Below are 27763 nucleotides of genomic sequence, written 5' to 3'. Positions count from 1 at the left end.
AATTCCATCGGAAATTTGAAGAGATGCGCTAAGCGGTATAAATATATGAGATGTCAGAAACATCTTCAACAGGGACCATCCAACTTCTAATAACCACAGTTTAACTCAAAGCATCAAGATGTCCCAGAAAAGACAAGTGGATCCTTTGCATTCTTTCCTCGCGGGCGCTCTCGCTGGGGCGGCAGAAGCATCTATAACATATCCATTTGAATTTGCAAAGACTAGACTTCAGCTGGTCGACAAGTCGTCGACAGCGTCTAGAAATCCGCTCACTCTGATTTACAGGACAGCCAAGTCGCAAGGTGTGGGCGCTCTCTATGTGGGGTGTCCAGCGTTCATCGTTGGAAATACTGCGAAAGCCGGTGTGAGGTTTCTCGGCTTTGACGCCATCAAAAATGTCCTCAGAGATCCACAGACAGGTGAGCTGAGTGGCCCAAGAGGTATTGTGGCTGGATTAGGAGCAGGTCTGCTCGAAAGTGTAGTTGCAGTCACCCCATTTGAAGCCATCAAAACCGCTTTAATAGATGATAAACAGAGCGCCAACCCCAAATATCACAATAACGGCCGCGGAATGCTTCGCAACTACTCCAATTTAGTGTACGATCAAGGTTTTTCTGGTTTATATCGAGGCGTTCTTCCTGTGTCTATGAGGCAAGCTGCCAACCAAGCCGTGAGGTTGGGCTGCTACAACAAAATCAAAACCATGATACAAGAATACACCAACGCACCTAAGGACAAGCCTCTGTCATCTGGTCTCACTTTCGTGGTCGGTGCCTTCAGCGGCATTGTGACCGTTTACACTACCATGCCAATTGACACCGTAAAAACAAGAATGCAAAGTTTGAACTCCTCCAAGTACTCATCAACCTTGAACTGCTTTTCTACTGTCTTTAGAGAAGAAGGACTCAAAACTTTCTGGAAAGGTGCCACCCCGCGACTTGGTAGGCTGATACTAAGTGGTGGTATCGTGTTTACTATTTACGAAAAGGTACTTATAATTTTGGGCGCTTAGGCAGAGATTATACGAAAACCGATTTTTTGTTATAGACCATACTTAAATATTTTATATCCTGTTGCCTGCATTAATTAAACTTGCTCTTGAGTCAGGTAGCGCCTTTCCTTCCTTTTGACTTTAACGTAGTCATAAATGCTTTTGAACATAATCGAGAAACCGCTCACAAACAGCAAAATAGCAAGAAACGGTATACCGCTCTTTTTCTCATCAATTCCATGGCTTAAGCTTGATTCAAATTCATCTTTTGTAGCGCTTCCTGAGTATAAATGCATGTCGTCGAATTCATTTGGATCGAGCGGCTTCAGTTTACTAATAGATTTGCTTTTGCCAACCTTGGAAGTTACATCGTTTGGTATCATCGAATAACCGTACCCCAAAAAGGTGAGGCCTAAGCCAAAACGAGAGCCTTGCTTAGCAGCATGTGATGTGTGCAGGATGTATGTTAACAAAAATCCCACAAACTGGAAGCTGACGCTCACTATTATATTCCACAGGAGGTTAACAACATTACCAACGGGTAGTCCTTCGAAGCATATTTCGTTGTAGTACATGCCTATGCCATCTTCGTCCATACCGTAGTAAGAAGGGGCCATGTCAGCGGCTGCTTCCTCATAGTTTGGTGGCTTATCCCTATCCTGGAGCTCCACGGATCCACTTTCATCAGGCTTAGCTGTTAAGTTGCTGAAAACCCCGTCGGCATTCGCGCCAAACTGCAAGCCCGTTGTACCATTATTCTTTTTGAATAGCCTGTCAAGCACATTGAATTTTTTGCCTACAGAATCGAAGCTCCTCATAATGTTCTCTTGCAGCGTGCTGGCGAAACCGCGTTGTCCTTGTGGCGCATCCTGTCCATGAGAGTCAGATTCAGGAATTGCATCGGATGACCTCCCTACCACGCCTGCACCTAAGTTCAGTTCAGCCATGTGTTCAGATCTTTTGCAGCACGCAGGCGCCTTGTGTTTATATCTTGAACGCTTGGTTATTTGTATGCAGTGTACAATTGAGAGTATTCGTTTCCGGAACTTACAAGCCATAAACCGAATTATATCATTAAAGACGATTATACACCTTGACTAATAGCCCCATCTGTTTTGGATGGAAGCTTGATACGTACAAGTAAGTATTGGCCTGGGTTGTGGTCAATTATTCGGCAACATGGATTTGGTTGTTCCAAGGCCGGTTCGGGTGGTCTCGCCATGTACTCGCTTGAACTTTCGGTCCTGTAGGAATTCACGGACGGACCTAAGTCAACCCCACCTGGAAGGATAGTAGAAGGTACCGGGATCCGGAACGTTTTCGGCACGTCAGAAAGGTCAGGTAAAGAGCCGTCATTTAACGTAACTGCGGTACCAGGTCCAACTCCACGTCTGTTGAAGCGGCCTTGTCTCCTTTTACGCCTAGTGTCCCTATCCTTATCCCTGTCTAACCGCTCAAGCTCCGCATGCGAGACCTTAAGAAGGCTAGGCGTGAATACCTTCGTATTCATGGAGTTTCGAAATACTTCGTTGAGCGTAACAAGTGGCAGGAGTCTGCTTCTGATATCTTCGTCTTCTACTGTGGACCCGTCGAACTGGTAACAAGTAAGGGACAAGGACTTATGATACATGTGAACCTGCTCCCTTATGGAATGAGCAATCGCTGTGGAGAACTCGCCCGGAAGTTCAAGTTCCTGGCTCAACGTCTCTGCAAATTCCTCGGGGCTGTTACTTGGATTCGATATATCCCATTCGAAGGCGTCCATGAGCTGGTTTTGCCCAACTACTATATCTAACTGGATCTTGATACGAAGGTCGTCCCCTCCAAACCTATCTCCCTCGTTTTCAAGGAATGGATCTGGCTGAAATTCATTTATTTGTTCCTTGATACTTTGCACCACTGTCTCGAAAAACTGGTCGTTGCGAGCAAACCTGTAATCTCGTAGCATCTCAGTCACAAGTTCTTCTATCTTTATTATCTTCTCGTTTTTGTTCCAGACGAACACGTCTCGCAGCGAAAAGTTGTCGCGCTCAGCATCAAACTCCAATCTTACGGGCACAAGTTCTTCATGTGACTCGTACATTGCCTGCTGGTATATTTCCCCCACGTTGTAGTGCGTTGATTGACGCCCATCCGGCCCTGTTTGCCCAGTGGATACGCTCGTAACTGTATTGCTGAAGCCATTTCCATATCCAGAGTACCCGTCCCCCCATATACTCTTTGAAACGAGCCCTTGTGTTGTCGCAGTAATAGATTTCATTCTTGCTGCTTTCACCTCCTTGATGTAATTTAAATCCTGTAAAAGCCTTGTAAGATACTCTTTATGGCTAAAACCATACTTGCTAAAAGGCTCATACCCAGTTCTCTCCTTTATGAGCTGTTCGCCATTTTCTCGATCGCGTTTCAGGGTCTGTTCGTAAATCAAAAGATTTGAATCTGGTTCTTTGATATCGAGCTCCCCTCTTTCAATTTTGTCTGACCAATGGCTATGCGAGCTCATTTGCCTTTCGGGTGGATCCTGAAAAATAGTCTGGAATTTTGGAAGAGGCACAGAAGCCTGAGGCACTGGCGGGGTTGGTAACCCTGGAGTTTGGGGTATTGGCTGTTGAGGAAATTGGGCGGAAGGGGGTGTAGGTGACTGATGATTTGACATTCTGCCAGCCAACTGCTGTTGCGCAGCTGTAATAGCTGCGACTGCTGCAGGATTGTTCTTGGCTGCGGCTTGTTGTTTTAAATTGTTAAGCACACGTTGCTGCACGTGTGGAGGGAGCTGCGCAATCTGTGGAGGTAGATTGAGCGCTGGGACACCAGTAGGAGTCGATGCTGCTTGTTGCTGATTAGTGTCCAGCTGTTGCTGCTTAGCTTTCAATATCTGAGCTCTTTGGGCGAGATTGAGTTGTTGAGGGAGTGCGGTCGATTGCCCGGCGTTTGCTGTGATTTGTTGCTGCTGTAGCTGCTGTTGCTGTTGCTGTTGCTGTTGCTGTTGCTGTTGCTGTTGCTGTTGCTGTTGCTGTTGCTGTTGCTGTTGCTGTAACTGCTGTTGCTGTAACTGCTGTTGCTGCTGTTGTTGCTTGAGCTGATGTTGTTGCTGCTGTTGATGAAGATGGTGTTGTTGTTGTTGTTGTTGATGTTGATGTTGCCGCTGATGTTGCGGTAATTCCCCCGGTTGATGACGTTGAGACATGGACGGATGTTGTTGGTTTTGATGATGTTGCGGCTGTTGTTGCTGTTGTTGTTGTTGCTGCTGCTGTTGCTGTTGCTGCTGCTGCTGTTGCTGCATTAAAGCCTGCCGCTCCATCAACAACTGTTGATGCTTCTGTTGTATCATTTGTAACTGAACAGGGGTCAAGTTTTGTAGTATATGCTGAGGAACTTGTGACAAGCTAAAGCTTGTGGTCCCGATATTCGCGAACGGGTTGGTTTGTAAATTGTTCATTACTGTTTTATGGATCGCGTCGCGTTTTGTAGGAGTGATGAAGCTAAATTTCACAAATTGAATTTATATCAATTTCAATATTTATTCTTTCATGTGATCTAAGCGATCTAAGGAACACAACCAAAAGAACTTCAGAACAGCGTCTTATTAAAGTCTCCGCCAACGGACTAGTATGTTTTTGTCCTTTTACATAACAGACTTGAAGAATGCTTTGGTGTTCCAGCACCTATTGAGCTACGACTCTCCAACTTTCATGTCTTTATGGACAAAGTTGCAGGCTATGGCGCCCGAATCACCAAATGACGATAGTTGGTTCAAAGTGAGCATCGGCAGAAGCTTGCAGGTTTACAGATTCAAATCTAAAGCCAACAAGCTTATCTACTGGTGTCTAGCTACACATCAGTCAAACCCTTTAGAACCAGCGGTGTTTTTGGAAGGTTTCGACAACACATTACTACAATACTTCGACAAAGACCAATTGACTATTTCGAAGATGGTTAACAATCAGGACCGTATTGCGTTACTGCTCAATTGTATGGTAGACGCCAATGAACCTGCAGTTACAGATTTCAACCACCTACGCGATATGGTTCCCTCTCGAGAGGATCTCTCAAAAGTTATTAACTCCACCGCCTCATCTCTTAGCAATAGAATTTCACAACGCAACACAAGCCAGGTTCTTAATATAGGTGATCCGGCAAAGGGGCCAGCCGCAAAGGAGAAACTGGTGCCCTGGAGAAGTGCGGGGGTCAAATATTCCAATAATGAACTCTATGTGGATGTGGTCGAGACCGTCCATGTCATTCTCCGCAAAAATGAAAAAACCGGCGAGCTGACATCTGTACGCGGCGTTTTGGATGGAGTAGTTGACTTTCGCTCACATCTTTCGGGGAACCCAGTTATAGCGCTAAACTTACGTCTACGAGGGCACGACCTCGGGATGCCGGCGCTCCACCAGTGTTGCCTTGATAGCTATCAGGGTCGTCCAGATCAACTACGATTTGTTCCACCTGACGGAAAATTTCAGTTGATGCATTACAGCATTGATCTTGACTCGCTTCAAAGCAAAAGTAAACTTTTTTCAAACATAGGGCTAGTTAGTCCGGACTATCGCACAGAGTTAGGAGATTTGGGCGACGAGTTTGAGGTCAATTTGAACATTGCTGGATCTCAACATGCCAAAGTTGTCGACGACCTTGTAATTACTCTGTCGTTTGGACCGCTTCCTAGTGAGTGCAAGATAAAAGTTTTAAGGAGCACACATGGTCATTTTGAGAATTGCGCTTCAAACAACATTGGGAAGTGGGTATTTGACAAGGAAACACCTACGGGTACACTGCCGGTTTTGCGAGGGTGTCTTGAGAATGCTACGCGAGAACAAGTCAGAGCCCTGCAGCTCTCCGTATCTTACACCAACAGAGGTGAACTACCAAGTGGCATCAAGGTGGATTCAGTCGACATTCTCTCAGGGCTTTCCAAGAACATCAAGCCATTCAAGGGCGTCAAGTACATTGCGAAGACTGGCGACTTCCATCTGAGATGAAGTTTGTTTTGTCTTTATATACGTCAAGGGTCAAAGACGAACCCTTAAAACGTTGGGGTAGCTCACTTTTGAGGGGTGACCATTTCTCGGTGTGGTGAATCACCGCTCGAGCTATATAACAGGATAGAATGTCCAGATGAGGGCTGCTCTCGCTCTCAACATGAGAACATAATTATCCAGTTTGAGCACGCAGTCCTATTGATAAGAAATTAGACCATAATGGGTGACAACAAGCTGAGCTTCAAAGGTCGCGTGGTTATTATTACAGGTGCAGGCGGTGGACTAGGGAGGATTTACGCTCTTGAATTCGCGAAAAGGGGAGCCAAAGTTGTCGTGAACGATCTGGGTGGGTCTCTGGGTGGAGAGGGACAAAACTCGCGGGCAGCAGATGTAGTTGTTTCGGAAATTAGTGAGAAATATAAGACTGAGGCAGTTGCAAACTATGATTCAGTGACAGAAAATGCTCAAGGGATTGTTCAAGCAGCGCTGGATAATTTCGGTCGCGTTGATGTCATAATTAATAATGCTGGAATCCTCAGAGACTCGAGTTTCGTAAAAATGAGCAGCTCTGCTTTCGCCTCAGTAGTAGACGTGCATCTAAATGGGGCCTACCGCCTGACAAAGGCTGCCTGGCCTTACATGAAGGAACAGGGTTTTGGAAGGATAGTCAATACGTGCTCTCCAGCGGGTCTCTATGGTAATTTCGGACAAGCCAATTACTCTGCAGCAAAAATGGGCCTTGTCGGGCTTTCAGAGACCTTGGCTAAAGAGGGCTACAAGTATAATATCCGAGTTAACTGTATTGTGCCATTAGCGAGATCGAGGATGACAGAAAAGGTGGTCCCTCCTCCTATTTTGAAGCAGCTATCACCCGAGAAAATTGCACCACTAGTCGTTTACTTAACCCACGAGAGCACTGAAGTCACCAATTCTATTTTCGAGTTAGCTGCTGGCTTTTACAGCCAAATAAGGTGGGAAAGATCTTCAGGCCAAATATTTAATCCAGATGCAGAAAGCTTTACAGCAGAGGCTATTTTGAACAAGTGGCCCTCTATATGTGACTATAGGGACAAGCCTTTCAATAAGACCCAACATCCAACTCAGCTAAGCGATTATAACGCCCTCATCGCGAAGGCCAGAGATTTGCCCCAAAATGAACAGGGATCGCAATCCATAAAGTCTTTGAAGGACAAAGTTGTCATCGTCACAGGGGCAGGAGGAGGGTTAGGCAAATCGCACGCTTTGAATTTTGCCAAGTACGGTGCTAGAGTTGTGGTCAATGACATCAGGGACCCCGATTCTGTTGTCTTAGCAATTGAAAAGGCGTATGGGAGGGGCCGAGCGATACCTGACAAACACGACATTGTTAAAAACCCCAATGAGGTTGTTGAAACAGCCTTGAAAGCATTTGGTACTGTTGATATCCTTGTCAATAATGCAGGCGTTCTGAGGGACAGGAGCTTTGCGAAGATGACAGATGAAGAATGGGACATCGTACTGAAGGTACACTTGTTCTCAACATTCGGTCTTTCTAAAGCAGTTTGGCCTGTTTTCCTCAAACAAAAAAGAGGATGCATTATCAATACTACCTCAACATCTGGAATTTATGGGAATTTTGGTCAAGCTAATTATGCAGCAGCAAAGGCAGCCGTGATTGGTCTTTCAAAAACTCTTGCGCTTGAAGGTTTGAAGCACAATATCAAAGTCAACGTCGTTGCACCTCATGCGGAGACTGCCATGACCAAGACTATCTTTTCTAAGAAAGAGCTAGGAAACCACTTCGACCCATCCCAGGTTTCTCCCTTCTTCGTTTTGCTAGCTTCTAAGGAACTTGACGCTAAGGCAGGAAAGCCTGTCACTGGCCAGCTGTTTGAAGTGGGGGGCGGATGGTGCGGCCAAACGCGGTGGCAGAGGAGTAAAGGGGTTGTTAGCTTACAGCCGACGCCAGAGTTTTTACGCGACAATTGGAGAAAAGTAGTTGACTTTTCGCAGTATGCGCACCCTAGTTCAGCCCAAGACTCAACAATGGCAATCTTACAAAGCGTCGCTCTTGAGTCAAAATCCGCCTCATCACTCGCGTCGAAGAAAGACGGTTTCCGGTACAGTGAACGGGATGTGATTTTGTACAATCTAGGTTTAGGGTGTTCGAGCACTGAGCTCAACTATTGTTATGAAAACGACCCTAATTTCCAAGTTCTGCCCACTTTTGCAGTAATCCCGTTTATGACCAGCGGCAACAGCATTAAGTTGGAATCACTTGTCGATGATTTCAATTACGCTTTTTTGTTGCATGGTGAGCAGTACATCAGGCTCAATAAGTTTCCTGTTCCAACAAAAGGAACATTAAAAACAAAGGCAGAACCAATTCAGGTGGATGACAAAGGCGGCAAAGCTGCTTTAGTTGTCGGAGGGTATCAAACTGTGATTGCAGAAACAAACGAGCCTTTATTTTACAATGAGGCTTCCTTCTTTATAAGAGGAGCCCATGTTCCAGAAGAAAAGCGTTTGAAAGGTAACCGTCCCAAATTTGCGGTCCAGTCATTCAAAGCCCCTAGCTCCAAACCAGATTTTGAGAAGATAGTTAGCACTGATCCAAACCAAGCTGCGATTTACCGGTTATCTGGTGACCTGAATCCCCTGCACATTGATCCAAACATGGCAAAGCTTGCAAAGTTTCCAAGGCCCATATTGCACGGCCTATGCACCCTTGGGATCACGGGGAAGGCTCTTTTCGAAAAATTCGGCCAATACAAAGAGTTTAAGGTCCGTTTTACAAATGCCGTGTACCCAGGCGACCGCTTGAAGATCCAAGCTTGGAAGCAACAAGATGGAGTGATTGTATTCCAAACAGTTGATCTGGACCAAAACTATGTCGTCCTTGATAATGCTGCTATGAAAGTTGTCGGCTCTCAAGCAAATCTTTAAAGCTTGTTAATCGAACCATTATGAAACTTGCCCACATTTGGCGCGTCGGCGCTATTAATGTCTAGTCGTCCTACGTTCATTAGTTTATTTAATTTAACCTGAATATTTTAGTGGTAAACCTTCTTTGATAGCCTTTTTGTGCTTGTCTCTTCCAGAAAGGTTATGCCAGTCCATAAGCGAGGTCATGGAGTAATAAATACTTGGCTGAAACACCTTCGTCTCGAAACGAAGTTTCTTATTGTGGGCTGTCTTCAGGGGGGATCTCAACCTGCCAATGAGGACCCATGATTGGGATCTTCTTGTAAATGGTGTCTTGAAACTTTGGCCAGCCCTCGGTGAAAACGAAAACACCGGCAAGAGAAGCGCCTCCCCAAATAGCAAGGTTTGGGATGTAGTCGATGAGATTTCTCAACTTTAATTGCCCAAAATGAGGGGCAGTTTTAGCAGCTAATTTAGAAACGTACTAGGCATTTGTTAGTATTTCCGCATTGACCCATCAGTGCATACGCGCTTTGTGAATTGTGAATCCAAGCGCCTGCACTGTAAAATTGGTTTCCAGTTTCTGCAAGTTTTGGGAAGATCCTTAGGCACATACAGCAACCATCTTGTCTGCTCTCGGCTGGTTTAGACGTTGAACAAAGTTAAGCTAAGTGGGCTTCAGCACATATTTGATGCACATAAAAATTAAATATATCGGCATCACTATCTACAAACATCAAATAGCTTTATTTAATTGGTCTGTGATCATGTGACAAATAATGGCTGCTCCATCCAAGAGACCACTCTATCCTACATTAATTGAAACTCACATAGTAGATCTTTCTTGGCACGAGGAAGCACTATGCCTTGATGCGCTAACTTCAACCTTGCTTAACAAAATTCCATTTGGGACCCGCACGGTTCTCCAGCATTGATGACTTAGTTGCGCCTCAAACCAACCAAATTTTGCCGTATTTCATCATGGTGCGGCGGGTGCTGCATCGTTCGGTTAGAAGCGGGTACATGGGCCAAAGCACCTTAGAACCAACTACTTGAACTTTGGCTAACTAGTTAAAGTTTGCATGCACCAATTCAAGGCAAAACTACAATCCACAGCTTGAAACTTTCAGTGTTTCCTGTATCCTGATCTTCACAAGTAAACTCAAGATTATTGTTTCCCTCCAAAAGCCTTACCTCGAATTTAATGGGACTTTCATTACCTTCAGCGACCGCGTTAGGGGCAGGATTTGTTTTTTCTTTGTCCACAGTTAAAGATGCATTGTAGTTTGCTCCAGGCAAATAGTTCAAATGCGCTGTAATGCTTGCCGATGTCTGGATAGGGGGCAACGTCAAAGAAAACATGTTATTCTTCTTAGTCAGGCATTCACCGTTAAAAACATATTCGACCCACTTCTGGTTAAGAGGCGGCAAAGCTCCTTGTACAGGCGCCGTGTCCTGCTTATATTGGGACTTCGAAGAAGTTACCGAAATCTCGCGAATAAAAGTATATGGTGCAACTTCCTCTTCGTTTTTTTTCTCTGCGTCTTCTGCTAAAGAGTTGAAGATATTGTATTTCGGCGCTTCTGGCAGTTCCTCAGCGGCCTCCATTACATTTCTTTTGGGGTTCATCTCGTTCAGTTTCATCTTGCTGGGGCCTAACAAGTAGTCTCCTGAAAACAGTGTCCGGTTGTAACCGTTTCCAAGCCCTTCATAATGATTAAAATCATAATCTTCAAGCTCGACATCTTCGTCCTCCATTTCTGCGGCATCACCGTCGCCGCCATTGGCCAAATACTGCTTATATTCAAATTTGTCGTACTCTAATTTCACCTCTCCTCGCTCGCTGGCATCCTTTAAGCTAACAAAGAAGCGTTCCTGCATGAGTTTTCGAAAGAATCGTAAAAGTTTCTCGGCATCCTGGTAAATTAGCGTCTCAGGGTCGTTGAACACCAAAGCGTTTTCAAAAACCAATATCATGTCGATGTAAAAATCGTAAATTTTAGAATAATAATCCATCTCAAGGTTGTTTCTCACCAACTTGAGAGCAGAAGGTCTGTGTATTACCTCGTAATATTCGGGCAGCTCATCTTTTGATACTAGTTCCACGAAAGGTTCACAAATGCGTAGCGAGGTATCAAAACCCTCGGAAGGCTTGCCCATCATCTCAGCAACAGATTTGTCAGTAGCGTCAAAAACTTTAGCTAGCGTATCCTGTAGAAATTTTTTAACTTCAGCATTAATCAAATAATTTCTCGTAACGTTTTTGGCCTTAAGAACTTCATATTTGACATAATTAACAACTTGCATTGAGTTTTTGACTATTAAGCTATCGGAATCGTTATACGAGTAGCAATTTTTCCTTATTAGCTCGATGTCAAGCAAAAAGGTTCGATGGCCGTTCAAGTACTCATAATCTCTTGACTTGATTTCATTTATCGATATAGGCTGGTCAATTTTGTAGAAGTAACCGGGGTGGAATTTTCTACTAGGAAGTTTAATGAAATCTTTGAACACATTCCTGTAGCTTTCCACTAGATTGTCCAGGGTGAAAGAGATGAACAGATTGAACTTAGGGATAAACCAGTCGTTCTCCGTGAACAATTCACTTTCGGGGTCGAGTGGAACATGGTAATCAACAGATGGCAGTTGCTCCTCAGTACGCGGCTGTTTCCCAGCTGCGTATCTTCTTTGAAGATCCGTTGTTTCGACCGTTGGGTCCGCATCCTGAGCCTTTCTCTTTTTGGGAGCCATGCCAGCTTTAGAATCTATCACTGTTATTTCTTCGGCATGTTGACAATGTCATTGATATTCGTTTTCTTAAAGTCTTTTATGTACGTACTACATGACTGTGCCACAGAACAATGTTCATAAACTTCTCCCAGTAGCTCTGCTCCTGGGCCTTATTCCTTTCGTCACAAGCCTTTAGAATCGTGTGGTACCACCGCTCCTACGATTTAGTGGCGTCATAGAGTTACTATTAAATCCTCTTTGGTGTCTATCATTAATTGGTCATCAAGCCCACTAAAAAGTTCTGCATAAAGTTTCTTCATGGCATCACGATGGTGGCGCTGCAGTTTGGGTGGGCCTAATTCTTTCAAACCCTCTTGAATACCTGAACCGTCCAGTCGACCATGCTCGTCCTCGCTCTCGGCCCCGAGGATGTTGTCTAAGTCATGACTTTGAACAACTATGCCGCTGTTGCTCATCATTGAAATGTCTATCAGCTTGTCGTTTGTGCTATTCACAATTTCTGTGAGTTCTTGCTCTCTAACTAAAAGCTTTTGCTCCTCCTGTTCTAGTTTGCGTTGGAGAGCATCGTAGTCGTTATTGGCATTTGCACCATACCCCCTCTGAGAGTCCTGTATCAATGGCTCGTCCTCCGATGATCTATCACGGAAGCAACAACTTATTATGACACCCATCTCAAGTGGAAACCTAGGAGCTTGCGACTTGCTGAATATGCGGTTTGACTTACCAAGCCAATTCAGTGTGTATGGTGTTTCTATTGGCAGCTAGTCGGGTAACAAATACCTCTGACCTCTAATCCTAAAAAATTTGATATTTTTATCGTCAAGCAGTAACGTTAAACCTGCCAACAACCAACCATGCTATCAAACAGGATCGCATCATGCAGCGTGAAGAGAGGTTTGCATGTTTCGGCATCGAGTAAAGATTTTATGTCGTGGTTCAGGAGAAAGCAGACCGCGAAACCCGCTGCGCCAATAAAGAAAACGGAAGAGTTAATCAACGAGGTTGAATCAGGAGTAGGAGGCGCCGAAGCCCCGCTTAACAGATTGAAACTCACAGACGAGTTTTTTATCGGAAAGAGCAACTTAGACCTTGATAGGCGTGAAAGACAGTCTCGCGTTAATGAGGTCCCTTTCAATAAATGGATGTCATCAGAAAAGCTCAAGTCCTCGGGCGTACTGGATAGCATACTCTTAGAAAGCTACAACTCGACAAACTCAGAATTCAGGGCCATAGCTATTGCTGACGAGAAACTCGCGCTCCCATTTACAGACCTTGTATTTAAGTTTCATTTCAGCAAGGCCCTACAGTCTGCCACGGGCACTTTGATACCGGACTATCAAATCACTCGCCTGCAAACCCCGATAGCTTTCCGGAACTATCTTTTGAAAGAGGTTGTGAGCGGCAAACTCGCGAAATTCAGAGAGTCCGAGCCTAACGCTATCGAACTTGGACAAGGTCACTACTCTTCTGATAGCATTCACGTGGTAGAAGATGTGAGATTCAGTGAAAGAAAGAAGAAGCTATCTAAAATACTTTCAGAAGTTGAGTTTCTTGAACGCGAAGCGGCAAGACAAGCTGTGGAAAAAGCTCGTCAAGCGGCCTAACTGCAAAACCAATAGCTCCTTTAGCTCACCAATCATGTAAATAAAATTATCGCCGGATATTGGCAGCATTGTGATTGCGGATATACTTCTTTCTATCAGTGGCTTGAAGTCACAATATGAAGCAACACAAGTACTGACCGCGGAAGATACGAACACTGAAGGAGTGTCTCGATCAAAGAGCAGTGGTTGTGGACTTCGGGCATAGGCTATGTGCCAAAAGTATGTGCGGTTCGCATTTGTAGCTTGGGTATTCAAGAATTTTATCTTCCCCACCCTTTTTTCCTTGCCCATATTGATGAGGTTGACTTCTCGAGAACTTTATTTTTGAGAATTTTAATTTAATCTGTTGAAGGCGGTATTTGGTAAAGAACCTGACCGACTTTGAGTTGACGCGCAAGTGGCGCATTTTGTTGTATATTTGATCGATGTGTTTTGAGATGAGCTCGTCAGATTCTGCACGGAAGTTTTATCACAGCCTCATGTCTTGTTGCTTAACCGTATTTACAATGCAAGGAAGATTATTTATTTGATCATTTTCGATACTTCTTTCTCTTCAGTCGAACTTGATTTCTGCCAAGTGTATTGCTCCAGATTTGAAGTTCTCAGTGTGAAAGAAGTGTAATTTCGCTACAAGAAACTCCAAGTTTATGAGGACTCCTTCGCAGATGAACGATGCTAAGCAAATGATAAGCTACGATTAATAGTGTTCTTCTAAGACGCTGTTTTATGCCGACTGCGTTCTTCGCTCCCATCGTACATTATCAACTTTCAACTCAAGAAGTTAAATTTTAAAAGCGCAGTGAGGAATATAAGCCATAGCACATAAAAAAACAGGGCGCCCACGCCAAAACGGACAATGAGGGCAAAAACATGAAAAACTCGAATCTCAGCAAGAGGCTTTATGATTGCCTCACAGACGATTATAACAACAAACAAATAAGGCTTGTTGTCTTACCGGACTATTTTCGCGAGGGGGATTCTGATGGCATTGTGTGCGTGAGCGACGGAAATGCAATCGAAATCATTTGTTTTAGAACCTTTTACCTCCAAGTCTACAGCGAGGCACGTAAAGTGCTGAATGACCGCCAATCTAGCCAGGGTACGTAGTTGAAACGAGCTTTCCCCAACAGAAGTGTCCTACTGACTTTTCAACCAGCCGCCGCAAATGAAGAAAGATATTACCTTGCAACTACCGTTTTACTTTTAATCACGCCAGAAGATCATTCTAATATAAGGAGACACGAGGAGCTACTTTTAAATCGTTTGAAAGACAAAAACTGCAGCGGTCTTTGGAGACGTGACGAAATTGCCGGGGCTTTTGTTCGACGTGAATTACAATTTGTGACATCATGCTTAACATCGTCCCTTGCTCGCGTCAATAAGTCGCCGTCCCTGTGGCTACTATACCGGAAGCTGTATATTATAACAAATTCCCTTTTTCCTACAATAGAGGCAAATTACGAAATGTGTTTTTCCAAGTCGGCAGAGGCTCACTCTTCCAACTACTACTCATGGCATACACTTCGATGGATGTTTGATGTTGGTTCAAAACAGCTAAAAGCACGTTTGGCAGAAGCGACCGAAACATTCTGCTTTAAACATCCAAAAGATAGTTCAGCTTGGTGGTCACTCGCCCATGTGCTTGTTTCTTCTTTCGATACGCAGAAAAATTCAATTGCACAACAAAACATGCTAACCGCCAATTACTCGTTGCCCCCTCTCTCGGAACTAATATTCGGTTGCGCTTCCTCAACTGAAATCGAAAGCAAGGTTAAAAAAATCGTAGAATATATTGATTATGCCGAAGTTAGTGAGTATCCACCTTTTCAATGCCTAGAGAAGCTCTTTCAGAACCTGAACCAAACTGGCCAGAAGGCTTACGTCGAAAAGTGGCTTTCTCAAGTTGAGGTATTCGAACGAGAGAACTTCGAGATTGGCGAATCATCGGCTTTGCTTAGCGATAGACAACTACGAGAAAACGTACTAATCCAGAGAGATTTCAAAACACTTGTTATGAAAAAGAGGTTCGTCCAGCGTTTGTTGCCGCATAACACGCCGAAGAGCACTCCTTGAAATCCCAGACTTGACAAAGAGAGCCTATATTTACATAGTTTTAGATACTCAGCCTATATAAAATGGCATTGGTGAGTGCTTGAACAAACTTTTCAAGTTGAATTTTGCTTTTGCACTTTGTGCTTTTGTTGGCCCGGAACCTCAAACTTCTCAGTGAATTTTTGACCCGGTAAGACTGGAGCTATTTCCAGAATACTTCTAATCTGGTCTTCGTGGGAACCGCCCTCTGGGATATCCTTATAAATGTAAAACTCAAGGTCGTCGCTTTGACGACTAGCCGGCCTGAACAGCTTGGGCAGAAATGGTGAGCCACTTTCAGCTCTCTTCTTAGCAAGTGTGCGCTGGTAGTCTTCAATTTTAAACTTCTCTTCTGTAGCTGTAGCATGATCGCGCGCTGCTAGTGCGTCAGTTACCTTTTTCCAAAGTTTTCTGGATTCAAAGTTTCCCTGCTCTTCGAGCGGCCGGACCAAAGGCTTCAACGGCGCTGCTTTGCTAGCATCGAATAAGACTGTTTTGGGGGTCTTCTTCTGTAGATCCCTGATATAGATTATGTCATTCCATTTACCACTAATCTCAAAATACTCGTTCCCAGCTTGATCCTTTATGGTGCCTTCTATGGCATCGTAGGTTCCAGAAATAAAACCTTTCGTCTTGAACTCAATGTCAACTTTGTGTTGTGACGACTTTATCACCATATGATCCCCGAGCTCGATCCTCATCTTACCAAAAAGAATACCTCTAGCATACATATTTGGCTGGGTTAGCGTAAACTTTTCAGGGTGGCCCTCAGAATCCTGAATGTCAAGGAATTGTAAAACCGTCAAGCCTTCCATCATTGCCGCAGTGGAATTGCCCAAAAATTTCGATTTTGGGACAGTTGTCCCGTCGACCCTTATGTTAGACTCGGGTATCATGTAAAAGTAAGAAGACTTAGGTGGGTGGTGGCTCGTTTGCTCTGAAAAGTAAAAGGCCTGTTGTTTATTAGGGAGATCCCAATAGCAAGTAAAATGTTCACCTAGCACAGGGTTTAAGGGCTTCTTGACTGCTTTGGGTGCAATATGCCAACCCGACAGATACCATTTCACTACCCCCACAAACCTCATCAAATCATCTTTCTCTTGATGGGCTTCCAGCAAAATATCCGGAAATTGGAGCTGATTTGTGATCCTTTCGAGCATTGACTTCTTTTCGAGAATGAAGGTAGGCAGAGTAATTCTTGAGAGGTCACACCCCGGCTTCAATTGTGATATAATCCCAAGCAAGATGCTCTGACCAGACTCGTCATTCTCATCAATATCATCGGTATCCACCAAACTTCGACTTGAGGCGTTTGTTGCTGATGACGGTTCGCCAGGTACGGCTGCTGACCTAGTTTTCAGCTTGTTCAATGGCATTCAAGTTAAAGTCTTCAAAGTTTCAAGATTCGGATGTTAAAGCTAAATATCTGTTCGAGCGAAATCAGATTCATGTTTGCTCAATCTTTAATTTTGGGCCCTGAATTTTTCTTGCCCCTGTGATCACAAGTCCACTTCAAGATTTGCCCAAAGAATTATCAGCTACAGACGATCAACTTGACTCTAAGCCACGCAATAAAGAAAAGGAGCCTTGGTCATCCAGAGACCCTAGAACAACAAATTCGCTCGCTTGCTAAGTTTCCTAGAAGTAAACAGATAAAATGCATTATAATGATAAAGTATTCTGTAAAAGTTAAATAACTCAGTTGACCTGAGAGCCAGCAAGAGGGTTTGGCGAGGTTTGCATAGGAGGCTCGTGCTTGACAGGCTTATTGGGACCTTGAGAATTGTTTTTTTCTGAGTTGGTCGTGCCACTTGTGGGTTCTTCAGCTTTCAACGAGTTAGACTTTGGCCTCTTAGATTTCTTGCTGTCCTTACCCAGCTTTTTCCTTTTACTATGTTTGACTGGTCTCTCTTCACCTTCCACATACACGTTATCCGGCAAGTCATAGAGTTTCACATATTTTATCATTAGCGAAAACATGTCAGTGTCATCGTATTCGCTGAAAGAGCGGCAGAGATTAAAAAAGTCAGAACAGGGAACATGGATGTCAACTTGTTTCTTCCCATCAAGTGCGACGTCGAGACCAATATACATGGTAGTTATGTGAACCTGTGCCTTGTCTTTAACGCCGTCTGTGTCTTTGTTGTCGTCAGTAACTTCAGTATATTGCGCTAAAATATCCTGAGCCTTATGAGTTCCATAATTATCGATGATATCTTTACATTGTGCTTCATTGTCGTACACATATGAAGCTTCAAAGGGTTTGGTAAAAGGGTGGGCTAAGTTTATACCACCCAAAGTTTCCAACTTTTGAACAAGTAATCTTAGCTTGCTTTCCACCAATCCGCTCCATTTCAGATGTTGTTCACTGGAGCCTGAAGTAGAAGCCATGACTGTCAGGTAAAATTTATACTTGTAAAAGAAGTCATGCTTTTGGAACAAGTCGGACCATGTCTTTTTATTAGAAAATATCTCACTTGATATCTGTGCACCTCTCTCTAGTTCTGCCAAGATCACTTTTTTTGTGGACTCACTTATGTTGTGCGTGGCACACATAGATGGGTATGCTGGCGTTATAACAGGCATTTTGTGGGACCGGTCCTGCGCATATATCCTGGGGTTCCAAACCCGAACTTGAAGTGGACCGTCCTCAATGGGCTTCAGTAAGACGGGTTGAGGCCAGTTCCATTTGGTGAGAATATGAAAGAAACGAGTTAGTATCACGGCACTACACGCGTTAGGGTACAGCTGACATATTCTAGCCACTAACATAGCCCATGCAACACCTCCTGGAAATCCGAATATGTTTGCATAAACAGCCCTTCTCTGGGCCCACAGCTTGATAGCCCTCAAGGCAATTTTGAAAGAAGTAGGCTTGGGAACAAGCTGCAAAATTTCGTCAGTAACCCGAGTACCATTCAGTGCTCTTAAGTCTTTCTCATCCAAATTCCGCAGAAGATTCTTGTCTGCTAAAGTTAAATTGACTGGAACTTGTGCGATATCTAAACGCGCGCAGATCAAGTCAATTGAAATGCCACTAAATTTGATTTTGATGATTGGCACAAAAGCATCCGGTACTGGTGCTATTTCCTCCAGTTCAGATCTCGTCCTCAAAATTTGGTCGAAAACAGTAAAAAAGTCTTCGCGAGTAACATGCTTCGGTACAACGACTAATGTATCTATATCGCTACCGGGGCCGTGAACGCCAAGCCTATAAGACCCATAAGTGAAAATCTTTCCTCCGGCGTCCTTAGCCATCCCATCCGACATGTTTCTTTTCTTTGATACTTGATATACGAATTCTTGGGCCAGGTTTTGAAGGATGCGTAAAACTTCTACCCTCTTTTTGGTGTCCTCCTCCGACTCGAATGACTTTTCCTTCTTTAACTCCTGAATTAGCGCATCATTCAGTTGATTTTCTGCAGCTGTAGGACCTGCTGTCGAGATAGGGCCTGTGACACCATATGTCTTTTGTTGATTCATTATCCTTGGCGCAGTAATACTTTCTGGACAGTCTCGACTCGATAGTCTGTAATCAGTCCACGCTGGCCTGTAATTGCCTTTGATATTCAAGTCTAAAAGCGATTCGCTTAAACTTGTTTCGCTTTGGTTACGAAAGTAGGCCTTTATCTTAAGTATATTCAGCAAGGAAGGGAATGAAAACAAGCAGGCTCGCTTCTACCAGCAGTTTGGGTCTCCTAAGAAAAGCTGATGAAATCTTTGGGCCCAGATTTGACACTGATATATGAATGAGGTTTAGCGAGCACGATTAGTTTTGTGCTAGAGCTCCAAAAGTGTCGGGTAACACAATAAAAAAATGTTTGAAGTTCAAGAAAGGTGGCGAAAAGGGGCCACTGCATGTCCCAGATTTCTAATATTCACCAAACCGATTCAAAAGTACAAACCACGAGATGGATGAGGCATTGATATCAACCATAAACAAGCTTCAAGATGCGTTGGCACCTCTTGGGGGTGGATCCCAATCTCCAATTGATTTGCCTCAGATCACCGTTGTAGGATCACAATCTTCAGGGAAATCATCAGTGTTGGAGAATATTGTGGGGAGGGATTTCTTACCTAGAGGCACGGGAATCGTTACTAGAAGGCCTCTTGTCTTGCAGTTAATCAACAGGAGATCTTCCAAAAACCTGTCTTCTAAGCCTGACAAAAATGAATTACTTGAGTTGGAAAATGAACATCCTACAAAGGGCCAGTCAGAGGACAACGCCGATGAGTGGGGCGAGTTTTTACACATCCCAGGCAAGAAGTTTTACAATTTTGATGAGATTCGGCAAGAAATCGTTAACGAAACAGACAAAACAACCGGTAAAAACGCAGGAATTTCGTCTGTGCCGATCAATCTGAGAATCTATTCTCCACATGTCTTGACATTAACGTTGGTTGATTTGCCTGGTCTCACGAAAGTTCCTGTGGGCGACCAGCCTGCCGATATTGAGAAACAAATCAAAGATATGCTTCTAAAATACATTTCTAAACCGAATGCGATAATCTTGTCGGTAAACGCCGCTAATACTGACCTGGCGAATAGCGACGGCTTGAAGTTGGCGCGGGAAGTTGATCCTGAAGGCACCCGAACAATCGGAGTTCTCACCAAAGTTGACTTGATGGACCAAGGCACAGATGTGATTGACATTTTGGCCGGAAGAGTAATTCCCTTGAGATACGGGTATATTCCGGTTATTAATCGTGGACAAAAGGATATTGAAGTTAAAAAAACAATCAGGTCGGCATTAGAGGACGAGAAAAGGTATTTTGAAAACCATCCTTCCTACAGCTCCAAGGCGCACTATTGTGGCACTCCTTATCTAGCAAAGAAGCTAAACTCAATTCTTCTCCACCACATCAGGCAGACGTTGCCTGATATAAAGAATAAGATCGAGCTTACTCTGAAAAAATATCAGGCTGAATTGATGAATCTTGGCCCTGAAACGATGGACTCACCAAACTCTATTGTGTTGAGCATGATTACCGACTTCTCCAAAGAATACACTGGGATTCTTGATGGTGAAGCTAAAGAGTTGTCTAGTCAAGAGCTTTCAGGCGGGGCTCGTATTTCTTTTGTGTTCCACGAAATATACAAAAACGGTGTCAGGGCCCTTGATCCGTTTGACCAAATAAAGGACTCTGACATTAGAACTATCATGTACAACAGCTCCGGCTCTGCACCATCTTTGTTTGTGGGAACTGAAGCTTTCGAGGTCTTAGTTAAACAACAAATCAAACGGTTTGAGGAGCCGAGTCTTCGCCTTGTGAGTTTGGTGTTCGATGAGTTGGTCCGTATACTCAAACAAATCATCTCTCAACCCAAGTATGCCAGGTATCCTGGTCTAAGAGAGGCGATGTCAAACTATTTTGTGCAGTTTCTGAAGGAAGCAATAATTCCAACTAATACCTTTGTTTCGGACATAATCCAAGCTGAAAGAACTTATATAAACACGGCCCATCCCGATCTTTTGAAAGGATCTCAAGCAATGGCTATGATTGAAGAAAAACTTCACCCAAGACAGGTGAGTGTTGACCCAAAAACAGGTAAGCCTCTTCCGAACCAAGCACCTCAACCTCAAACTCAGCAAAACGAAGAAAAATCTAGCTTTTTCGGTGGATTTTTCTCCTCTAAAAACAAGAAGAAGCTCGTTGCTCTAGAGTCTCCACCACCTGTCTTAAAGGCGACGGGGCAAATGACGGAACGCGAGACAATGGAAACTGAAGTTATCAAGCTTCTAATTGAGAGTTATTTCAATATCGTCAAGAGAACCATAGCCGACGTGATTCCCAAAGCTGTGATGCTCAAGCTCATTGTGAAGAGTAAAAACGACATCCAGAAAATGCTCTTAGAGAAGTTGTACGGAAACCAAGATCTCGCGGATTTAACGAAGGAGAATGACATCACAATTCAAAGGAGGAAAGAGTGTCACAAGATGACTGAGATTTTGCGCAACGCGAGTGATATTGTCTCGTCTGTTTAGATTTATTCATACAATGTTAGATAAAAATAATTTCTATAAACGAAAACAGTATACTTACTGCAGCAGGGGTTTCTAATGCGTACGTGATTTTGTTCAAGGCCTAAATTTTAGAAATGAAGATGTATCGACGCTGTTGCCATGTACAGCCAAAGATAATTGCAAGTAACCGCATTTAATGTTTCGGAAAACAAATAATATATTAAAATAAAAGAACAACTAATAAAAAACATATTATAATAAAAAGTTTTTTGAAACTAAAAAATAGTCTGCTATTTTGAAGCAAAATACATCAGGTGACTACTGGTTAGACTGAATATAAATGTTAATCAATTTTCGCTTTAATTATAAAATTCATTTTATCACTTATCATCGAAGAACAACTTGTAGTGTACAAGATCCAGTACATGAGTTGTCTATCGACAATTGATGCTGCGTTTTCGAATTCCTTTACGAAAGGCGCAGATATATTTTGAATGTAGTAGATCAGTCCCATTACCTATACTGCGTTCTGTGAGCGGGTAGTGCCACTCGTAATTTGTGGGGTAAATTGTAATTTTCTCAGTCAGGAATACTTAAGAAGGTAACATAATTTAGACGGAAAGGTGTTTTTGGCCATTGTTCCGCAATAGAGAGAAGAATTTATGTATGAAAGTAGGGAGTAGTGACACTTGTTATGGTGGATTTTGCGTTCCAGATGGATTCTAAAACAAACTTTATCTTGGATTCGTTGACTGTCTCCTTCTCTTTTCATAGTCTGTCAGCAGCAATAACACGTGATACTTGATTCACTGTGGTGGTTGGCCGCACTTCTTCGAGGCTCACGTCACTTACCTCTGTATATAAGAGCTTCGAGCTGGCTTAAGATACTGTAGGTTGTATCTGTTGGATTACTACAAAGTGTGTACCACATATATTGCTATAATGTCAACTAATATAACCTGGCATCCTAACTTGACTTATGAAGAGCGGTCTGGCTTGAGAAAACAGAACGGAGCTACTGTGTGGCTGACTGGCCTTAGCGCATCTGGTAAAAGGTTTGTACTATTAGGTTTTGACGCCCTTTAACGAATACTAACTCCATGAAGCACTATTGCGTGCGCACTCGAGCAACTTCTGCTAAGCGAAAATGTGGCAGCATACAGACTGGACGGTGACAACATTAGGTTTGGACTAAACAAAGATTTGGGCTTCTCCGAAAAAGATAGAAACGAGAACATTCGGCGCATATCAGAGGTTTCAAAGTTGTTCGCGGACTCTTGCACCATCTCCATAACCTCTTTCATATCCCCTTATCGCGTTGACCGCGATAGAGCAAGAGTATTGCACAAGGATAGCGGACTCAAGTTCGTGGAAGTTTTTGTCGATGTTCCGTTGGATGTTGCAGAGCAAAGAGACCCAAAAGGCCTATATAAGAAGGCAAGGGAGGGGATCATAAAAGACTTCACTGGCGTCTCAGCGCCCTACGAAGCTCCCGATGCCCCAGAACTCCACCTAAGGACCGACAAGCAAACGGTTGAGGAGTGTGCTCAACAAATTTATCTATATCTGAAGAAGGAATCCATCATTTGAGCTTTTGTACGTTTTATTTCAATAACTTTTACCTCTTTAGACTATTAAGCCTCGCTTGTAACTCGTCATCGGCATTAGCTGTCCCTAGCCCATTTGAGGTCAATGATTCTGCGACTCTTTCTGAAGAACCATTTTCAGGAGCCTCCACCGCATCTTGGGGCGTGCTTTGAAGCTTCACGTTGAGGTCCACTCCTATTTCATCTAGAACTCTGTTAACAATTTCGTCCGCTTCATCATCCTCCTCCAGCTCGTCTCCCATAACATCGTCTATAGCCTCGTCCATAAATTCTTGACGTTGATCCATGAGGTCGCTTTGCTTCTCAAATTCGGCAGAGATCCGCTGCAGTTGAGGTAAGTTCATCGACCTGTTCATAGAGGCGAGCAAGCCGGTTGCTTCTCTCATTGAGCTAGTCATTTGGTCGCTGCTACGAACAGCTTGAATTCTTAGCGAGATCGCTTGGAGTTGCGTCTTCATGTTGCTAAACTTTGAAATGTGTTTCCTTGTTCGCACCAGGTCCTTTGCCTGGATTTTGGCAGCAGTTACTTGACCGTCTTTTGCCGACTTCTTTATATCGGAAATAAGCTTTTTTTCCTGCTGCTCGAGCTTCCTTCGCTCTCTTTCAAGTTCGCGTTGCGTCCTCTCCAACGCTCTTTGGTTCTATCATTAATAGTTAGTACCCAGCCTGATGGAATCACTTAAAGCTTTGAACTTACTTTCTTGAGGCGCTCTTGGGGAGTCAAACTCTTACCGAAGACCCATTCAAATAGGGCCATGTTGTTCAAGTGATTTTCTGCGTGAGCTATATCGTCCGATGTTCAGTTATGAATGATAGCGCTCTCAGGGATAGATTGAGATTCACTAATGCTGTAGTATTTTACCCGGTTAACAATGAGCTGCAAAAAAAATTTGAAGCCACAAGAAGATAGCATGGATGTCAAGCAGTTTTGTTGAAAAGAAGTGCAATTCTATAATGCTTTATGAGTTGGTCAGCATTGTCCGTGTGGTAAATCCACTGGCTGCAAATACGGAAGCCAAGGAATTGGCTACTACAATCGGGAAGCTTATCATTCAGAATAGAGGTGTGGTTAGACGGGTGCTTCCTGTCGGGAATAAGTTGCTTCCGAAGATTATAAAGAAGGACCAAGAACAGCATTTTCAAGGCTACCACTTCCTCATGCTTTTCGACTCGTCGGCGGCAGTACAATCCGAAATCTTGCGGACTCTAAAGAAAGACCCTCGTGTCATCAGGTCATCTATAGTTAAAGTCGACACGTCAAAGCAGCTTGATGTTGCTTCATCCATTGAGAGAGCAGCAGGCTACAGCTCCATTCTGGAAAAGGTGAAAAAAGATGCATTTTAAAGCCATTATTCACATTTTTAACAGCATTTCTTGTCCATAGTTTAATTCCGTCTTAATTTAAATGAGATATCTAACATAATGCTAATCTGGCTAATTATACAGATAGTGCCTAGTCCAAGTTGAAGGCGCTTTTTAGAGCATTGCTCAGTCAATGCGTTGCTTGCCGGGCCTCGCCGCTGAAACAAAATCATCTTGTACATCGGCGGATGTGTTAGACGTTGCAGACGACCGAGACACGGATCTATCTTGATCAAATATTGAAGGAGGCTCACTGTTTTCCATAACGTTCAGTTCAAAATCTGTATCAACAGCTAAAGGAACCGCCAAATTTTCAAGATCCCCTCCGTCGCCGTTCAGCGGGTCGGCCTGCCAAACACTAAACTTCTTGATATCGGCATATGACCAACGAGAATAAACGGAAGGCTCCGGCAGGGGTAAGTGAAAATATTTCGTATACTGGAAGATTGTGTAGGATAGTACCGATCCTGCCATCAAGTCCACAAAATAATGATGTGTAAGGTACATTGTTGACCACCATAACCAGCAAACGTAAAAGATAAATAGAGGTTTCAATTTGGGAAACACATAAGAGAAAAACAAGGCTTCCATCGTTGCGCAGCCGGAGTGCAGGGAAGGAAGTGCCCCAAATATCACAGCAGAGTTGGAGAAGCCCTCAGTGTAGACGCTAATGCCCAGGTATTCGTCGATTCTTTTCAGTCCCCCAGGCGAGCCTTTCATTTTATAGTTTGCGGGAGTAAGTCCATACTGTATTTTGTACCAAGGAGGAGCTGCTGGTAACAAGTTCTGCATAATAACTCCAGCAAGGTTCATATACCCGAAAGCAAATGCATAGCCCCGTAGCAGGGTGGGAGGACCACAAAGGAATAGGATTATAGCCACAACAAATGGTGCTCCAAAGTGGAAAATTCCGTATGGCAGCCATGCGAATATGTCCAAAGGCTTGTTCAAAGAAGCAGCCAGAATGTCACTCAAGTTGTCACCGTACAGAATAGTTTCGATAGCAGGAAGCACTTGTACGGTTATGGGAGGTCTATGTTTAGCTTCAAAGGTTGAAGAAGTGAAATACAATGCTAGCCAGGTGAATATGGGCAACGCGTTAAAAAAGAACTGAGAAGTAGCAGGCAGAAGGAATAACACTCCGAAAAGCACGTAAACAGAGAGCTTCAAAATTAATGCCGCGGGGTAGACTATCAGCACGAATAGCAAAACGCTTCCAAGGAAGGCGTAATGGCAAAGGTCTCCCAAAGAAGGTGTATAGCTCCGCAGTTTTTTTAGGGTTATTGTCGGATTGAGACTGGTTTCTAGTTGGGAGACCTTTGAGTTGGCGGGTCTGTGAGACATAAACAGCCTTTTGAATATTTCTGACATGGATAGCACGTTAACTCGAGCCAACTTAAATGAGTTCAGTAAAATTCAGTTTTGAGACAACGCAAACAGCTAACAGCCCTTTAGAATTTGATCTGTGGCTGTATATTATGTTTCTTCGCAAACAGCCGTAGCCAGTTCTATTGGATGAACGAAGGCAAAGTGCAAGTGTCTAAACGTTTTCCTCGCGAAGCGATGATCTCGGTTTCCCGCTTTGTTTTTTTTGTTTTTTTTTTGTGAGCGACGATGGGCTTCTCGCTATATAATCATTATACATGTAGGGCGTACATAGCTACATTTATAATCCCATATCTTTATTCCTCGCTCACTAAGACATCAGATTCGAGATCCTATAGACTCTCTGGCTAGAAGATAATCTACTTTGTTCTCAGCAAATCAAATGCTGGCGGAAGGAGTTCGCAGGTCCTCTCGTAGGAATAAAGGAACAAACAAATACTTGCAAGACCAACGAACTGCGGAACTGGAGTATGTGAAAGCTAGAGCTAAAAAACAGGAAGTTGAGGCTGAAGATCATGGAATTTCGGATGCTGTGCGATGCCTCGTCTGCGGAACCACTGACGAGAATTATGACGAGGATAATGATCCATATGGCGACATGATACAATGTGACAAGTGTAACTCTTGGCAGCACATCAAGTGCATGATGGACCAGGAGGAGGCGAATGAGGTTGAAACTTACTTCTGCAGTATTTGCTCGCCGTCAAGCTACCCCAATATCAGATATTCAATTGATCCTCAATCAGTAGTGACAAAAAAGCATTTCATCAAGACTTCTAAATCTGATGATGAAATAGAGGATTTCCAAGAGGAAATATCCGATGAGGATGCTAATGAGTACTTGGGAAAAGATTCTACACGCCCAAAAAAAAGAAGAAAACTTGATAGCCCTAAAAATATAACAAAGGCCCCTACTGGGGATCAGGGATGCAGACTGAGAGATTCAGCACTAAAAATGTTTAAAGACCTCTTCACAAAATATGTTATTCCTGATACAATTCAGGCTCATCGGTTTCAGCTCCCTCCTGAGTTTTCATGTGAACAATACGCTGATTCATTAGCTGCCGAATTGGAGGAAGAACTCCATGCAACAAACATAGCCCAGGAAGAGAGCAAGCTAAATGGTATGTACAAAGAAAAAGTCCGAGTTTTGTTTTCAAATCTCAAAGACCAGAAAAATATCGAAATGAAGGCTTTAGTGGTCAATAAAGCTTTGCCATTCAAGAAACTAGTACAAATGTCAGTTAACGAGCTTGTCAATCCTGACCTCAAAAGCTTCAAAGAGAAGGTGGGTAGCGAGGCTTTGACTCAGCTTATCCTGGAACAGCCTCACAAACCCAGGTATTTCAAAACGCATAAAGGTGAAGAACTAATAGAAGATCCGAATGATTACGAACCTGAAGACATAATATTTAACAAAGATATTCTGATTACGAATCGTGGGACTAGCTCTGAACGTTCACAGCACGAAAGTCCAGATAAGAAGAGCGTGAAGGAGACTTCGTTACGAACACGTCGAGAATCGGATCAGATTCAAAACAATAGCAATCTCGATGGAGACGAACATTCATGGAAATGTACAGTTGATTACAAAGAACTGAATTGTAAGTTCTCAGGAAGCGTGAAATTCATTGCATCCTCTCAGGAAATAAGCTACACTGTCCAGCGCGATGCTATTGGAGATTCTGCATTTGTTGTAGAGGGAAGGCTGAGCGACGAAGAAGCAGAGAAGTACATTCGCCAAATGGCGGATAGTCGTGCCTTCCTAGTTTATGCTATCAGGCCAGATGACGTTAGCCATGAAGTTGAGGCGTTCGAGCATTTGGTCGATTTTCTGAGCTCACGGCAGAGGTACGGTGCGCTAGTTTCCAAGAGACAATATGTGCGCCACGTTTATGTCATTCCAAGAACGGAAACACTTCAATCAGAGGTTTTCAACCATCTACACCTTAACGAGATAGGCTCTAAGCTTGAAGCTCAGAAGTGCCTGCTCGTAGTTTTGATTTTACGGTTGGACATGCTTGATCTTAAATAAATAAAGGGCCGCTAACCCAGCGCGTAATGGATAATTTGATGTTTTGTGTGCTAGTAAACATAAGGCAAGATGCGTCTAGGGTGACAG

The 27763-nt window shown here is 43.6% G+C and overlaps 18 protein-coding genes across 18 annotated transcripts, besides 1 other annotated feature; 9 read left to right on the top strand and 9 right to left on the bottom strand.

The window, feature by feature from the left end:
- Positions 1-118: 118 nt before the first annotated feature.
- On the top strand, positions 119-1012 carry CTP1 (Ctp1p; the record flags this gene model as incomplete). The annotated part of the gene is made up of 1 exon (XM_002552963.1): positions 119-1012. The coding sequence occupies one exon, from the start codon at positions 119-121 to the stop codon at positions 1010-1012; it is 894 nt and encodes a 297-aa protein (XP_002553009.1).
- Positions 1013-1086: 74 nt separating this feature from the next.
- BSD2 (Bsd2p) lies at positions 1087-2049 on the bottom strand (the record flags this gene model as incomplete). Its single annotated transcript, XM_002552962.1, has 1 exon — positions 1087-2049. One exon carries the CDS (start codon positions 2047-2049, stop codon positions 1087-1089), a length of 963 nt encoding a protein of 320 aa, XP_002553008.1.
- A 26-nt stretch (positions 2050-2075) lies between these two features.
- SNF5 (Snf5p) lies at positions 2076-4427 on the bottom strand (the record flags this gene model as incomplete). Its single annotated transcript, XM_002552961.1, has 1 exon — positions 2076-4427. One exon carries the CDS (start codon positions 4425-4427, stop codon positions 2076-2078), a length of 2352 nt encoding a protein of 783 aa, XP_002553007.1.
- A 172-nt stretch (positions 4428-4599) lies between these two features.
- APM3 (Apm3p) lies at positions 4600-5970 on the top strand (the record flags this gene model as incomplete). Its single annotated transcript, XM_002552960.1, has 1 exon — positions 4600-5970. One exon carries the CDS (start codon positions 4600-4602, stop codon positions 5968-5970), a length of 1371 nt encoding a protein of 456 aa, XP_002553006.1.
- A 219-nt stretch (positions 5971-6189) lies between these two features.
- Positions 6190-8895, top strand: FOX2 (bifunctional hydroxyacyl-CoA dehydrogenase/enoyl-CoA hydratase FOX2; the record flags this gene model as incomplete). The annotated part of the gene is made up of 1 exon (XM_002552959.1): positions 6190-8895. One exon carries the CDS (start codon positions 6190-6192, stop codon positions 8893-8895), a length of 2706 nt encoding a protein of 901 aa, XP_002553005.1.
- A 235-nt stretch (positions 8896-9130) lies between these two features.
- On the bottom strand, positions 9131-9499 carry QCR10 (ubiquinol--cytochrome-c reductase subunit 10; the record flags this gene model as incomplete). Its single annotated transcript, XM_002552958.1, has 2 exons — positions 9131-9358; positions 9491-9499. The coding sequence occupies 2 exons, from the start codon at positions 9497-9499 to the stop codon at positions 9131-9133; spliced, it is 237 nt and encodes a 78-aa protein (XP_002553004.1).
- A 467-nt stretch (positions 9500-9966) lies between these two features.
- RSC4 (Rsc4p) lies at positions 9967-11625 on the bottom strand (the record flags this gene model as incomplete). The annotated part of the gene is made up of 1 exon (XM_002552957.1): positions 9967-11625. The coding sequence occupies one exon, from the start codon at positions 11623-11625 to the stop codon at positions 9967-9969; it is 1659 nt and encodes a 552-aa protein (XP_002553003.1).
- A 212-nt stretch (positions 11626-11837) lies between these two features.
- MEH1 (Meh1p) lies at positions 11838-12296 on the bottom strand (the record flags this gene model as incomplete). Its single annotated transcript, XM_002552956.1, has 1 exon — positions 11838-12296. The coding sequence occupies one exon, from the start codon at positions 12294-12296 to the stop codon at positions 11838-11840; it is 459 nt and encodes a 152-aa protein (XP_002553002.1).
- A 183-nt stretch (positions 12297-12479) lies between these two features.
- On the top strand, positions 12480-13229 carry MRPL13 (mitochondrial 54S ribosomal protein mL50 MRPL13; the record flags this gene model as incomplete). Its single annotated transcript, XM_002552955.1, has 1 exon — positions 12480-13229. The coding sequence occupies one exon, from the start codon at positions 12480-12482 to the stop codon at positions 13227-13229; it is 750 nt and encodes a 249-aa protein (XP_002553001.1).
- Positions 13230-14099: 870 nt separating this feature from the next.
- ECM9 (Ecm9p) lies at positions 14100-15302 on the top strand (the record flags this gene model as incomplete). Its single annotated transcript, XM_002552954.1, has 2 exons — positions 14100-14328; positions 14386-15302. 2 exons carry the CDS (start codon positions 14100-14102, stop codon positions 15300-15302), a joined length of 1146 nt encoding a protein of 381 aa, XP_002553000.1.
- A 92-nt stretch (positions 15303-15394) lies between these two features.
- OSH6 (oxysterol-binding protein OSH6) lies at positions 15395-16696 on the bottom strand (the record flags this gene model as incomplete). The annotated part of the gene is made up of 1 exon (XM_002552953.1): positions 15395-16696. The coding sequence occupies one exon, from the start codon at positions 16694-16696 to the stop codon at positions 15395-15397; it is 1302 nt and encodes a 433-aa protein (XP_002552999.1).
- Positions 16697-17018: 322 nt separating this feature from the next.
- PAP1 (polynucleotide adenylyltransferase PAP1) lies at positions 17019-18803 on the bottom strand (the record flags this gene model as incomplete). The annotated part of the gene is made up of 1 exon (XM_002552952.1): positions 17019-18803. One exon carries the CDS (start codon positions 18801-18803, stop codon positions 17019-17021), a length of 1785 nt encoding a protein of 594 aa, XP_002552998.1.
- Positions 18804-19231: 428 nt separating this feature from the next.
- Positions 19232-21307, top strand: VPS1 (dynamin-like GTPase VPS1; the record flags this gene model as incomplete). Its single annotated transcript, XM_002552951.1, has 1 exon — positions 19232-21307. One exon carries the CDS (start codon positions 19232-19234, stop codon positions 21305-21307), a length of 2076 nt encoding a protein of 691 aa, XP_002552997.1.
- Positions 21308-21478: 171 nt separating this feature from the next.
- Positions 21479-21605: a sequence feature (Centromere Klth0D).
- Positions 21606-22228: 623 nt separating this feature from the next.
- On the top strand, positions 22229-22876 carry MET14 (adenylyl-sulfate kinase; the record flags this gene model as incomplete). The annotated part of the gene is made up of 2 exons (XM_002552950.1): positions 22229-22341; positions 22393-22876. 2 exons carry the CDS (start codon positions 22229-22231, stop codon positions 22874-22876), a joined length of 597 nt encoding a protein of 198 aa, XP_002552996.1.
- A 28-nt stretch (positions 22877-22904) lies between these two features.
- On the bottom strand, positions 22905-23650 carry DID4 (ESCRT-III subunit protein DID4; the record flags this gene model as incomplete). The annotated part of the gene is made up of 2 exons (XM_002552949.1): positions 22905-23534; positions 23591-23650. The coding sequence occupies 2 exons, from the start codon at positions 23648-23650 to the stop codon at positions 22905-22907; spliced, it is 690 nt and encodes a 229-aa protein (XP_002552995.1).
- Positions 23651-23808: 158 nt separating this feature from the next.
- On the top strand, positions 23809-24237 carry MRP17 (mitochondrial 37S ribosomal protein bS6m; the record flags this gene model as incomplete). Its single annotated transcript, XM_002552948.1, has 1 exon — positions 23809-24237. One exon carries the CDS (start codon positions 23809-23811, stop codon positions 24235-24237), a length of 429 nt encoding a protein of 142 aa, XP_002552994.1.
- Positions 24238-24381: 144 nt separating this feature from the next.
- AUR1 (inositol phosphorylceramide synthase) lies at positions 24382-25626 on the bottom strand (the record flags this gene model as incomplete). The annotated part of the gene is made up of 1 exon (XM_002552947.1): positions 24382-25626. The coding sequence occupies one exon, from the start codon at positions 25624-25626 to the stop codon at positions 24382-24384; it is 1245 nt and encodes a 414-aa protein (XP_002552993.1).
- A 397-nt stretch (positions 25627-26023) lies between these two features.
- Positions 26024-27676, top strand: BYE1 (Bye1p; the record flags this gene model as incomplete). Its single annotated transcript, XM_002552946.1, has 1 exon — positions 26024-27676. One exon carries the CDS (start codon positions 26024-26026, stop codon positions 27674-27676), a length of 1653 nt encoding a protein of 550 aa, XP_002552992.1.
- Between the last annotated feature and the right edge of the window lie 87 nt (positions 27677-27763).

Source organism: Lachancea thermotolerans (assembly GCF_000142805.1).
Source record: "Lachancea thermotolerans CBS 6340 chromosome D complete sequence".
Classification (NCBI taxonomy): domain Eukaryota; kingdom Fungi; phylum Ascomycota; class Saccharomycetes; order Saccharomycetales; family Saccharomycetaceae; genus Lachancea; species Lachancea thermotolerans.
This window is presented reverse-complemented; position numbering and strand designations above follow the sequence as displayed.